This window comes from Mizuhopecten yessoensis, unplaced genomic scaffold, assembly GCF_002113885.1.
Source record: "Mizuhopecten yessoensis strain PY_sf001 unplaced genomic scaffold, ASM211388v2 scaffold7833, whole genome shotgun sequence".
Classification (NCBI taxonomy): Eukaryota; Metazoa; Mollusca; class Bivalvia; order Pectinida; family Pectinidae; genus Mizuhopecten; species Mizuhopecten yessoensis.
Genome location: NW_018407245.1, coordinates 232,912 through 246,551, shown reverse-complemented (window position 1 = coordinate 246,551; position 13,640 = coordinate 232,912). Strand labels below are relative to the sequence as shown.

The 13,640-nt window shown below is 34.9% G+C and overlaps 1 protein-coding gene across 3 annotated transcripts in view; it reads left to right on the top strand.

Moving 5' to 3' along the window:
- LOC110454429 (spermatogenesis-associated protein 1-like) overlaps positions 1 to 12,469 on the top strand; it is an 85,181-nt gene extending 72,712 nt beyond the window's left edge. For all 3 annotated transcript variants that reach the window (XM_021503920.1, XM_021503922.1, XM_021503921.1), the window contains exons 10-12: positions 1,550 to 1,731; positions 3,793 to 3,891; positions 9,549 to 12,469. In XM_021503920.1, coding sequence (XP_021359595.1) covers positions 1,550 to 1,731; positions 3,793 to 3,891; positions 9,549 to 9,704 — 437 coding nt within the window. In that variant the 3' untranslated portion in view covers positions 9,705 to 12,469. The remainder of the gene's footprint in view (positions 1 to 1,549; positions 1,732 to 3,792; positions 3,892 to 9,548) is intronic.
- Positions 12,470 to 13,640: the final 1,171 nt, after the last annotated feature.

Here is a 13,640-nt window from a genome sequence, read left to right as displayed (position 1 = left end):
GAATGAAAGTGACCTTGACCTACTTTCAAGGTCACAGAGGTCAACAACATTTTAATGGATTTGTTCTTAAGAACTAAAAGGAATGGATTCATAAGATTTGGCTGGTAGCTTTTGGAATAGAGCTTACCAATTTGAGAAGGAAAATGACATTGACCTACTTACAAGGTCACAGGGAAAAATATGTCAAGCAACTTCTGAAGAATCAAAAAGCATAGAATCTTGTAATAATATTTTGCTGGTAATTTCAACAGATGGGGCCAACAAAGTTTGTGAGGGAAATATTTTTAGTGCAATATAATATTTAATGAGAATATTTTGCTATGACTGCTTAAATATTCAGGTGATCGATACAGGCCCTCTTGGGCCTCTTGTTTAAATCAGCCTGGTGTTATACATGTACATTAGACTATCCCGTTGACTTAATTTTATTCTATTCTGTTCCGTCACCGTATCACTATGTATTTCCTTGTATGATTCCATATAGTGTCTAAGCTTGTAAGCGGTAACATTGAAAATGCCCTGGGACATTTGATTTGACTTAAATTGGTCAAAGCAGATAACACATATCAATAACAGTATGCTCCAGCAACATGAGTGAAGGTGACAACACGTGATTGCCTTTTCCATCGGAATGTCTGTATGACATATCTTGGTTTGGGATAGTTTAAGCTTCATTGGTCTAATACTACAAGTTCAACTGTCATCAAGCTACACATGTAGATACATCATGGGGAGTAATTCACCCTTATTTCAAATATAGGTCACTGTGACCTATATTTTCTGCTTCACTGACTTTGGTAAATAATTGGACTTTGCTTTTTTTGAGGGAGGAAAGACCCGAATCGTATCAGTACCCCAAATTGATCACTTTTGACAGGATTGCTTTTAAATCCTCGAATGTGGCAACAGTTGTTTTATAATGGTGTAATCTTAACTCATTCACCCCTGAAATTTCATAATAAGCTATTCCAACCTTTGAATTGCAAGAGTTCAAATTTGTCTTCAGGGGGGAATGAGTTTATTATATAAAAGATGATTAATGTATGTGTTCAAATAACATCAGAAGACGATTTTCTCTATCTGAATTAAGTTATTTGTTTACGTTGTTAAAAATTGGCATGTGCGAAAACTATACCTTCTGTTTCAGACAATAGGAATAAACTCAGACCATAGAAATACTTATATTCATAATTCCAAAGGTCTTATAACATGTTGCAGTGCTGGTAAAGTTTTGTTTGATTGAAGTGTAAGTTATTGCAAAATTTAAGCGGTGATCTTTTTGGGGTACTAGCAGTTACAAAAACTGCACAAAGCTATTTGGTGATGTCAAAGGGTTCTATCAATATGGCACGTGAGCCCCAGGTGCTAATTTCACATGTTAGAGCACCCATCAATATTCTTCTTTTGATATAACCATAAATGAATGTAATTTGTTATCTATATATTTTTTATGAATGAATGAAATGATGGTGATCTATTTGGGATATATGTGCATTATAAGAAAATTTTACAGTAAAAACATTTAACCATGCACTTGTTGTGGTTTTAGCTCGTGATCTGTGGAAGAAGCGATATTTTGAGGAGAAAAAGCGGACGTCGCCACTAGAAGAGCAATGTAACCGCCTACGACATGAGCTTGAGATTATCCATCGGAAACTAATGAACACACTGGAGGGCCCCGCGAAGGACAAGGCAACGCAACGTGTTGGTGATCTCAAACCCTCGTTACAGGTTGGTCAATACAGAGCCCCATTTGATCCTTATGAACAATATGAAGTGAGGCCATCACCGACCTACTTGCCGAGAATTTCTAGACAGCTAGATTCAGAATTTCATCCGCCAATGAGTCTCTACACTTATCGTAAGGACTCAACTCCACGTACGGTTAAGAAGCCATCGCCCAGCTATGCATCTCAATATGGGACGCGGCGTTATCAGGCTCCTACTCAGCAGATTTTTAATAATAACAAGTCAAATGCAACCCCTTACTATGTCAACCCCAAGTCTGCTTTGTATACACCTTCTAACTCCATGTCTAGTGTCCAGTCTACCCCTAAAGAGTCGTCCTTTGTGACCCCTCTGGGATCCCCTAAGCGTATTCTGTATCGGTACGATGGCAATGCCTATGTGTCTCCCAGTGGTCGTAAAAGGAGTGCCCTGGCCACTACGGGACATTCTAGTAGGTCCTCGGACAAAAGTGTTCAGTTTGTCGAACGTGTGTATTACATCTAAAATTGTAAAGTTTGTAGGTGTCCCAAGCTATTTTAATACAGTAACATTTAATTACAACCTTATTTATGAATTCATTGTATATCAGTCTGTTTAGGATTTTTGGTGTTTCGTCAAAATTAATGTTACTGTTTTTGGGTTGGGAGTTTTATGGGAGTTGGGGATAGAAAATTAGCATCGGTTAGAAAAGCTTTGATTCTTTTCGGAGCTTGTTTTGCTCATTAGACGCTGCCTTTTTCCAAAAATTTCATCCTCAGTACTCCAGGGGTTACACTCACATGCGCTCTCTGCATTCCAGAATATGTCATGGCAAAATTGAAGGGGTATGACTAGCCATTTGATTGGTCTGAGGTAAAAATAAAATGACCCGTTGCTAGGTTGATACTAGTCCTTTGAATATTACAGAGGAGCAACAACTGACTTCAAAGCCTTTCAGTTAAACCCTGAGGCTGCTGCATGATTCTTTTGATATACATTAAAGGATCAAACTAGGCTTCTTGTATTATCCACAAGGTGGCGCACTGAGTCTTTAATTTTGTCATGGTATATTCCAGGAGTGCAGAGACTAGTTAAGACTGTATACGACCTAATATATACATGGACAAGACGACTGTAATATTTTACTGCTTTAAATCCTTTTTTATGCCCCCGTAGCGCAGTATCACTGTGTTTGCCCTTTTCGTCTGCTCGTCTGTCCGTACAAAGTTGTGGTTAGACTTTGCGTTTGGTTCTGATTCCATTCTAGAAGCTAAACGGTCATCAAACTTCGTATACGGACGCGTTTTAAGGAGTGCTACATAATTGTATGAAATGTACCTGGTAGGTCACCGTGACCTAGATTTTCCACTTCACTGAGTTTGATTAGATTTGTGTTTAGCTCCATTTCCATCAAAACAGTAGTGGAACATATACACATACTTTTGTTTCATCTGTGAATCACAGTAATTCTGACATTATAGCAGAGAACATCACACAGACAATAAAGAATGACTAATTTGACTAAATAATGATGTTCTCAAATGGATGAACTCATGTTTTTATTTTGACAGCTGTGACTTCTACAAGTCGGAGTTACAATGAGTGTATTGTGAGATGTTTTTGTCGATTATTGTATCTTCTTTTATGATATGTATTATTACTGTTAAAGTCAATTTGACTTTTTTACCGTTTGATTTCAGTAAATATATGTAATGATTATATCAAACCAAAGAGGAAAAGAAGCATAGTTTGTGGTTAATAGTATGGTATTATGCGTTGTTGATTTGTGTTTGTATACCGTTTAATTTAAGCATGATGACAAAGAAACAAAGCGAACAGTCTGTGATAGAACTTGGTTAAAAATGTTGCCAAATATTTATTTAATATAGTAACATGTAATGGAGAACTTGCTAAAAATGTTGCCAAATATTTATACATGTATGATATATATATTACATGTTATGCATAATTAAAGCAATTCAGATGTCGAATTCGATTGTTGTCATCATCATTGTTGATCTATATATAAATAAATTAAATAAATTGTCTACATTTGCTTCATACCTTGTTCTTTGTAACCTACAGAGTAATTATAAGATACAGGCAGCGCGGCTAATGCATGAGATAGAGGACATTCGTCGTCGCCTTGAAAACGCCAAGATGAAACTAACGGCTGAAATGAAGGTATGTCGCCTGACTGAGGTCAATCAAATCCTAGCACCTTCACCAGTTATATCTGTATCTTAAAAGCACTTTCCTTCAATCTAGCCAATCACAAACCTTGTTACAAACATCTGTAGGCTATAATGTAGGCATGCTCACCTATATATAGGCACCCTAATCACTAACCTCCTTTCTTCACTCAAATCTCAACACTTGTACAGGGAGATGAGATTTTAGAGTAGAAAGACTTTATTAATATTCTGCTCTGCATCCGAGATACTAAAATATACCGTATAGCTGGATATTTCTACGGAGAAGAGATTTTCACGATTTTGCAGGCCAATAATGTGATTGGGCAAAAAATTATCCACAGAACAATGAGACAAGCATAAAAATTAGCCGCGATGATAAATTTTAAAATCGTAATGTCGTCAAGAAATAGCGCACACATGATTATGATGATTCACATATGTAAAGAGTAAAAATGTGTGAAAATAGCTAATAGTTTTGTTGTTGATTTGTTTAACAAAATACACTTACTCGTTGTTGCTCAATATGCTGTACTAAAGCCTATTCATTTGAGTATTTGACACTTTATATGCCGAGTGTCCCGTCTCTGTGCTAAAACAGCACGAAAAATGTCTAGATTGCGAAATGATAATCCTTGTAAAATTCAATAAGTTTTAATTCTTGGTCAAAATCGTGAAAATGTAAGCACGCGTAAATAACCCGCTATACGGTAGTCTATTGTTATGTGATTCGTATTGAAGTACTATACAGTACCACTGACATGTATGGTTTCATACCTATTGTACATTTCGTAACTATTGTATAGAAATTTAAAATATGGTGCGACGAAATATTTGCCTTATGTTAAACAACTTGTACATGTACTTTGAATGGTATGGAATCTTACATGTTGGTAGAACCATCAGTACTGAATTGTAGTTAACCATTCACCAGACTAATAAAAACAAGCCTCTTGTTATAAAATCATACATGCAGGATTGACACTTCAGATTACATTTTTTGTAACATTTTTATCTTTTGTGACTTTTAACGTTCCAAAACCGCTGCTTTAAACTTACATTCATAACGCATGTATTTTTAAGGTTGGAGAATACATATATTGGCTCCTTGATTATTAGTAAATGGTGAGAAATAAATTCTTAAACTCATTGTGGCTTGAACATAAATCTGTGCTGAGAATTAACCAAAAAGTGTTTGAATATAATCTAATTTGCATAGGTCGTCTCAAACAAAGACACTAAATTATACAAATACTCTTTACTGGTATAAAAAAAAAATTAACACATCAAGGATTTTTGCTAAATATATTTTTTACCCAAACTCGTTAGATATTATGATCTTTTATTAGGGATATATAAATGCTGAAAGAACCATTCTTGCTTTTAAGTAAATTTAGGCCACAATTTTCTTCAACTGACCTCTTCAGGGATTCCCGACCAGTGTTATATTAAGGTTCATGGTTTATCGGTGTATCAATGACAGTGCAGTATTGTTAGTGTTGACTGCTAGAGACAGGGCACATAGAGGCTACAGTAGTTTTGGGGCACACAGCAGCTACAGTAGTTTTGGGGCACACAGAAGCTACAGTAGTTTTTGGGCACACAGAGGCTACAGTAGTTTTGGGGCACACAGAGGCTATAGTAGTTTTGGGGCACACAGAGGATACAGTAGTTTTGGGACACACCGAGGCTAGAGTAGTTTTGGGGCACACAGAGGCTACAGTAGTTTTGGGGCACACAGAGTCTATAGTAGTTTTGGGGCATACAGAAGCTACAGTAGTTTTTGGGCACACAAAGGCTAGAGTAGTTTTGGGGTACACAGAAGCTACAGTAGTTTCGGGACACACAGAGGCTAGAGTAGTTTTGGGGCACCCAGATGCTACAGTAGTTTTGCGGCACACAGAAGCTACAGTATTTTCGGGGCACACAGGGGCTAGAGTAGTTTTGGGGCACTCAGAGGCTACAGTAGTTTTCGGGCACACAGAGGCTACAGTAATTTTGGGGCACACAGAGGCCACAGTAGTTTTGGGACACACAGAGGATACAGTAGTTTTGGGGCACACAGAGGCTACAGTAGTTTTGAGGCACACAGAGGATACAGTAGTTTTGGGGCACACAGAGGCTATACAGTAGTTTTGGGGCACACAGAGGCTACAGTAGTTTTGGGGCACACAGAAGCTACAGTAGATTTGAGGCACACAGAGGCTACAGTAGTTTTGGGGCACGCAGAGGCTACAGTAGTTTTGAGGCACACATAGGCTACAGTAGTTTTGGGGCACACAGCGGCTATAGTAGTTTTGGGGCACACAGAAGCTACAGTAGTTTTGAAGCACACAGAGGCTACAGTAGTTTTGAAGCACACAGAGGCTACAGTAGTTTTGAGCCACACCGAGGCTACAGTAGTTTTGCGGCACACAGAGGATACAGTAGTTTTGGGGCACACAGAGTCTACAGTAGTTTTGAGGCACCCAGAGGCTACAGTAGTTTTGGGGCACACAGAGGCTATACAGTAGTTTTGTATCGTAAATTAGAAGCAATATCTTCCACACACATATATACTTTGTTTGAGATGACTTAGCTAGAGCCTAAATGTCTTAATAAAACTTTTTATTGTTGTTTTGAATTGAAAAAAAATATTGTTGGTTTAATTGGAGAAAAAAAAACGTTTAATATTAAAAATAATAAAAAATCTCAAGTCTAAGTGTGAAGTTAATCTGAATTGCTTCTTAGGTTTTAAAGATTTTTTCTAAACTAAATATGATCACACTCACATTACTTTAAAAGAAAAAAGAAATTGATTTTAATGGCCTTTTACTCAATAGGAAAAAAAAAAAAAAAACAATTCTTGTGATATAGATAAGCACAGGTAGATTTAGTAAGGTTTGTTCTCTTAATGTGCTAGCAATTTTGAATCGGTTGTTGATAGAAATTTGATTATACAGTATATACGAGTCTCGCTGATCTGAAGGGAGATGCCTGATTTTTCATTCTGACCTTCGAGGTTTTAAAGACTAAGATATTTAGACAGATGTTTATCAAAGTTTAATATCAATGTATTTATCTACATCTTACTTTTTTTTCTTAAATTAAATAAGTACATTCCATAGATTTGCTTTAACTATTTTAATAAACTTACAGTTTAATGTTGTAAAAACACTATTAAGAATACTTTTAGACATAGTTGAACAGTTTCTCATTAGAAAATTTTATATTAAAATAAAGAAAAAAAATAGGAGGGTTTTAAATCCAGAATTTATCAAAAATATATATATATATATAATAAAAAGTGCTTAAATGTCCATGTGAAGGAAGTAAATATAGAAAAAATAAAATTAACGACCGACTGTTAATTTTATTTTTTCTATATATATATATATATATATAAAATAAGTTTTATCAATGGCAAGTGTTCACCACCAAGTTCTTTGAAATGATAAAGCTATTTGTCAATGTTTCAACAACCTAATCAATCAAATTAAAACAAGCTAGCAGAAAGTTTATTTTATTATTTTTAATTATAAGAGAAAGACTATTATATCACCAGAAAGTTTCTTTTTATAAACTATTTTTTTCTGATTGTGAACCAAGACCGATATTGTGAAAGTCATTTTCCTGCTTTCTCAGTTTATCTTTTAATAAAACTTACAAGAAGAATTCATTAACATTAACACAGGAATCCGAATGTTCTTTTTTAAAATATAAACCAAAAAACAGTTTGAGTAGACAGATGATAAAGTTTTAAACTCGTGATGATGATAAGTTATATAATCGTGATGATGATAAGTTATATACTCGTGATTTATAAATAAATCGTTGCTTCATTAAGTAGCTTTCCTATTTGATGTTGTGTGCCGGTGTTGTGTGTACTAACAACTGTGTGACGTAACATTGAGGTGGCGGTGACCACCTGATGTAGTTTAGAGGGTGTGGTAGCGGTGCCTGTTCTGTGTGTACTTACTGTGTGTGTTTACCGTGTGTGTTTACCGTGTGGGGGTGCCTGCTAGGCCAGTAGATGTGTTGTGGTGGTTCCCTTTAGTCCGGACTGAACAGTCAAGCCTGACAGTATTTTACGCTCTGTGTCTGATATATTTACATATTTAACTCATAACTCACTCACACTGAATGTAGTCCTTAGACAGATTTATAGTATTCTTTCTTTTTCTCTCTTTTTTTTTGCATGGAAAAATCTGCAGATTTGCAATGTTTGGAATGAATTAGTGCATAGAGACAGATTAAGTCTGCAGAGGTAACCACAGTGATACAGACATTTTTATCAGAGACCCAGTCAGGTTGACATACTTTGGTTTGCGCTGTTCAGTTTGGAGGGGAAAACTCCACAATACAAGAGCATAAATCGCTTAACATTCCCGGGACACAAGTTTTATACATGTTCATTAAAATATCTTGTGAAAGTTCATGAAACAATCTTCAGAGAAAAGAGAAATCTGTAACTCTTTCACCACTAGGTAACTTTAGTGGACTCGACCATACATTTATCTGGATGAGTCCATTGCGGTCTACAGTGGTGAAAGGGATAATGTGTATTTCACAATTATTCTAATCCTCAAAAAAAGAGCATTTCAATGAATACTGTACTACAACTAAAGTATTGTATTACATTTTGCATAATGATATATCATATGATACTGAAATTATCAGGAATATGTTGATTTTTAGAAAAATTATAAAAAGTGTAAGAGTTTGAAAAATATACAAAGAAACTGCTTTCAGATGTCAAACTAGTGACCTTAATGTGTTACTGGCCCTTAAAGATCAACTTGAGAGCTAATTAATTTCTTCCAAATGAAGATGAAAATAGAAAAATGAAAATTAGATCTACAAAGTGCGATAACTCACTTCCTTGACGGCAACAGTTTGTGGCAACATTCTGCTCTCCTAGTTTCCCTCTATGCTTCATAAAACTCAACAAGTTTCTTTTCTGTTAACCACCAGAGAGTAATACAGAATTACACTTGGTGTGAAGCTTAAAACACGATCTGATCTATTGCCTGGAAACCCGCTGCGTAACTGGTGAATCCAACAGAAATTACACACAAAATTTTAAATCATTTCTTACATACAAAATTTGAGAACTTTTTGAGTTCTTTACTTCTGTGTTTGTTCAGTGATCCTCAAAGTTTCAGAGAGTTAAACTTTCTTGCATTCTTTGCACCCCTGAAAAATGTCATGACAAAATGGAAGGCTCTGTACCTTGTGTGGACGATACAGGTACATCAACAGAATCTCGCAGCAGTATAACAGTACAATTGACTGGCTTCGAAGTTGGGTGTCGATCCTCAAGTACCTTTATAGGACAGGTACCAGCCTAGAGAATTGGTAAGGTATTTTTTTCCTGAAACCCAATCAAAAAGCTAAGTTTGTGCTTTCAATTTTGTCATGACATATTCCAGGTGTGCAAAGAAGCTAGGTGAGGGTAACCCCTAGAATTTCGAGGATGTTACTTGTGTGTGTAGCACATTTACCAGAAGTTGATTGGTTCATCTGAAGACCTGACCTTGTACTCTTGTCAAATCGGGGCCAGCATCTGCACCGTCTGCACAGTGAATGTAACTGCACCATATCACCCTTGGCACTTGATGAGCTTGTCTGTATTTCATGTCTATGTAACTTTACTATTGTTTCATCTAGCTACGCAACCAGGCCGAGACAGAGCTGAGAGCCATGAGGGCAGAACTTATACAGAAAAAGATCAATCGTACATTGACGCGGCACTCACATTACCAACCATCCATCTCTGCATCTGATCCGTACTTAAACCAGACAGCCGTCTCTCCTCGCTCCTAAAACAAGTTTCCATGTGTACGCTCAGTTTTGGCTGTGATCGAACTAACATTACTTCTACTGAGCATCCAGCATGTGGAAATTAACTGATTAAAATTATATGTATATTCATCATTCTGCAGAAACTAATGAATATTTAACATTCTACCACTGGATTGATGAATATTCAAGAAGACAAAACTGTAACCAAATTTCAAATTATGTATGAATACTCATAATGGAGGGCATGGTGAGGAGGAAGGAACCAGGAGCTTCTAATACAGCAGGAAGATCAACCTGATGTCCACTCAGAAGATTAGGATTGTTCTGTTGGTAGACATAGAATCCTGGATGTTTGGTTAAGGAAGATGGTTTGAGAAATAATGATTATGAATGTGGGTAATTTTTGTTTCACTTAAAGGAATATTAAGTCTTAGATAGGTTTATAAATTATTTCAAGAAAGAATAGAAAAGCTCTTTGCTCCTCTAAGTCAGCAGAGTGGTATTACTGTGAACTCATCCAGATCCCTAGGGATTCAGTGTATTTATTTTACAGTAGATGTAGTATGTACTGTTCCTTCATTTAAAATATTCTCTGGGAGTCGTATTTAAATATGTATTTGTTCAGAGACAAACCTAATTAGTTAAGTTAGCAGTGTTTCTGCTGTAGGAACTTTCTAACCTGTTGAATGTTACAATGGTGCTTATATTTACTCAAGAAGACTACAGGCATATAGTACTTAGTCTGTTTTATCAAATATAAGCAAACTTTGGATTGCCTTAAGCAGTGCCCTTATCTTAGATATGATGTATATTATTGTTATCAAGTGTTTGTCTTTTGAAGTTGATTTTTTATGTGGCCCTCACTTTTTAATATCAAACTATTGAAATCTGGGGCTGCCATTTGTATAATGTTTGTGATTGACAGAATCCTCAAATTAACAAGTTGGTAATTTAAAGAAGTAGCAACACAGACACAAGAATTTTTCACGCAAAGTAGTAAATATGAACAGAAGGGATTCTCAGTTTCTCTAAAATCATTTTTGTAAAGTTCTGTTAGATTTATCTGTTACTTGTGGATGAATCTGCTGATACACTATTGAAGGTTTTGATGATCTTATTCAACTTTATACTTATTAAAACCATTAAATTAGGTGAAATGAAAAAGTTGAAGGTACAATATTTGATTAAAATGTAAATGTACAGGAAGAATTTATATTGTCATGATACAGATTGGAAAAAGAGGAAATTTAAAAAGTGCCAACCTTTTTTAAATTTTTTTATTAACATTCAAATTGAAGAAAGAAAAAATGAAATGTTATTTTTGATTCCTAAAGTAAATTAATACTTAATTAAAAGAAAAGAAAAAAGTTTCTAATGAAAAAAGTAATAAGTAGTAATATAGCAGGCAAGAAATTAACTGGGATTACATAAGTAATTTAAACTTGAGAAAATCTGCTTTTCAAAATGGTTGAAGGTTTCTTCAGTGAGCTACAGAATTTGTGAGGAATGTATGGTGGTATATAAGCTACCAGTGGATAAGTGTACTCATGGTATTTAACCCTTTCACCCCTATGAAACTTTAGTAAACTCTACCATTCATTGATCTGGATAAGTCCATTACGGTCTACGGTGGGGAAAGGGATGATATGTGGGTATAATGGTGTTTAAAGCTTTCACTCCTAAGTAACTCTGATAAACTCTACCATGCATTTATCTGGACAAGTCCATTAACTACAGTGTACGGTGGTGAAAGGGTTAGTATGATGGTATGTTGTACACTGATGGTACACTGATTGATTGTTTGATTTTCTCTCGAGCCTTGTATTTAAGAAAAGAGAAACTTTTCTATCTTCCTTGATTCTGCTTGTGTTTATGTCTCATACTGTATAACATGATGTAATATAGAAAGCTCCTGTGATACACTGTACATAGTTGTAAGTTGGTCAAGAATATACTACATTTTGATCTGTTATGATATTTATATAAATGGTATTTTTACAATCTTTGTTCTCAGTCATCAGATTATGTTGTGTTGTATATATAATCACTGTGATTTTATACCTGTGTAAACAGTCTTAGTTTTGAAGCAGTTCCTCACTTTTTCTTTTGACTGTGTAGTGCGATTTACTTCGATTTAATTTTTAAAAAAATGTGTATGTATAATATTAATGCAGAGACATTTAAGCAAACCTTTTCAGCAATAGTTTCTGCATTTGTTACATAATCAGAATAGTAAAATGTCCATGTCATTACTTATATAAAATATTAAAGAATATTTCTGAAATAAGAATCACAATGTTAAATACAGTGTTTTACTTTGCATCGTTTGTCATATTTTTCTATTACATCGTCATTAAAAAATATTAACAGTCAGAAACATTGTTCAAACTGATGTGTTATAGGTTCTTTTTATCATCAAGGAATTTATTTAATTTTTGTAAATCAGTATTAGTTCTACATCATTGTACAGTGCAGATTTTTTTTTAAAGAGAACAAATCTGTATGTGAAGTGACAAATGAATATACCGTATATATTTGATTAAGACTATTAATCGTGATGTCTGATTTTTTTGATTTTTTTTTCAATTTTTTGAAATAATAGAATTTTGAATTAATAACAAATAACTTTTTTTTTCTAGTCAAATTCATTTGGGGTACCTATAATTAAAGGAATGTATGGCATTTATTGGACATAGATGTTTACCAACACTGTACAGTAACCAGTCAACTAAACGAAACAAACCTATAGTTTTATGTTTTTTCATGAATATATTTTTATACTGCTACTTCTTGTTATTTTTCAGAGATTTAATTTATACAGTTGTGTTGTTTTTCTTTGTTGTACTGTCCTCCGTTTTAAATCTTTTACCGTCCAGAAGTACCTTGTACAGACAGTGCCTGTGGTGTCCCTATTTTCTTCATTCATGCAAGGATCTGCTGTGCCTTTTAAGGGTGGTCTCCCCTTAAAATTACTATCTTCATTCAGGATCTACTTTGCCTATTAGCAGTTGTGATGTTATGATAATTGATTAATATATTTATGAGAGATAGATATTATTGAAATATGATTACATCTAAATAAATTGGAAATAAAACAAATACTTGTATCATTTGTTTTTTTATCTTGCCAATAACATAAGGTTTTTGATGTTTTGTAAATATAGTACCGTCACAATCTTTTAACACTGGATATTGTTCCGATACATTCGTCATATTAGCTTAACATATATTGCAAGACATACAACAATACAAAACTAGAACTGTCACCTTTGGGCTAACTAATACCCCCGCATTCCGGCTGTTTGTTGCCCCTGTAGGGGCTAAATAAACAAGGGGAGAAACATATAGAAAGATCAAGGGTCATGAAAAAGTCTAACCTCAGATGTCGTAACTAAAGACTGATGGAAAAGACAAACACTTTGACTTTTAACTCGATGACCTCGGAATATTGTCACAATGTAGCATGCATCAATGCTACTTATATTCCAAGATATATGTATACGAGATACCTACCATTTCTGCAATAGTTAGCCATTTCAGTAATATAATGCATCTGTGACCTTTGACCTCATTACATGACTTTGGAAAATTGTCACAATTTAGCCTGCAAAATTGGCTACGATACTCGAATGTAAATGTGTATATAGAATATGTACAGGTATCAAGATAATTAGCTATTTCAGTACCGTAATTCATTCATGAACTTCGACCCAAAGGCCTCGGAAGTTTGTCATAGAAGTATACGTAGCTGTCATTAATCCCTACAATATTTCAAGGTATTTGTGTATACAAAATACCTACCATTTCCGAGATATTTAGCCATTTCAGTAACGGTATTCATTCGTGACCTTTGACCTGAGAAGGTTGTCAGAAGAGCAGTTTTCATTGATGCCTACAACATGCCAAAGTCTATGTGTGTACAAAATACCTACCGTTCTCGAGATAATTAGCCATTTC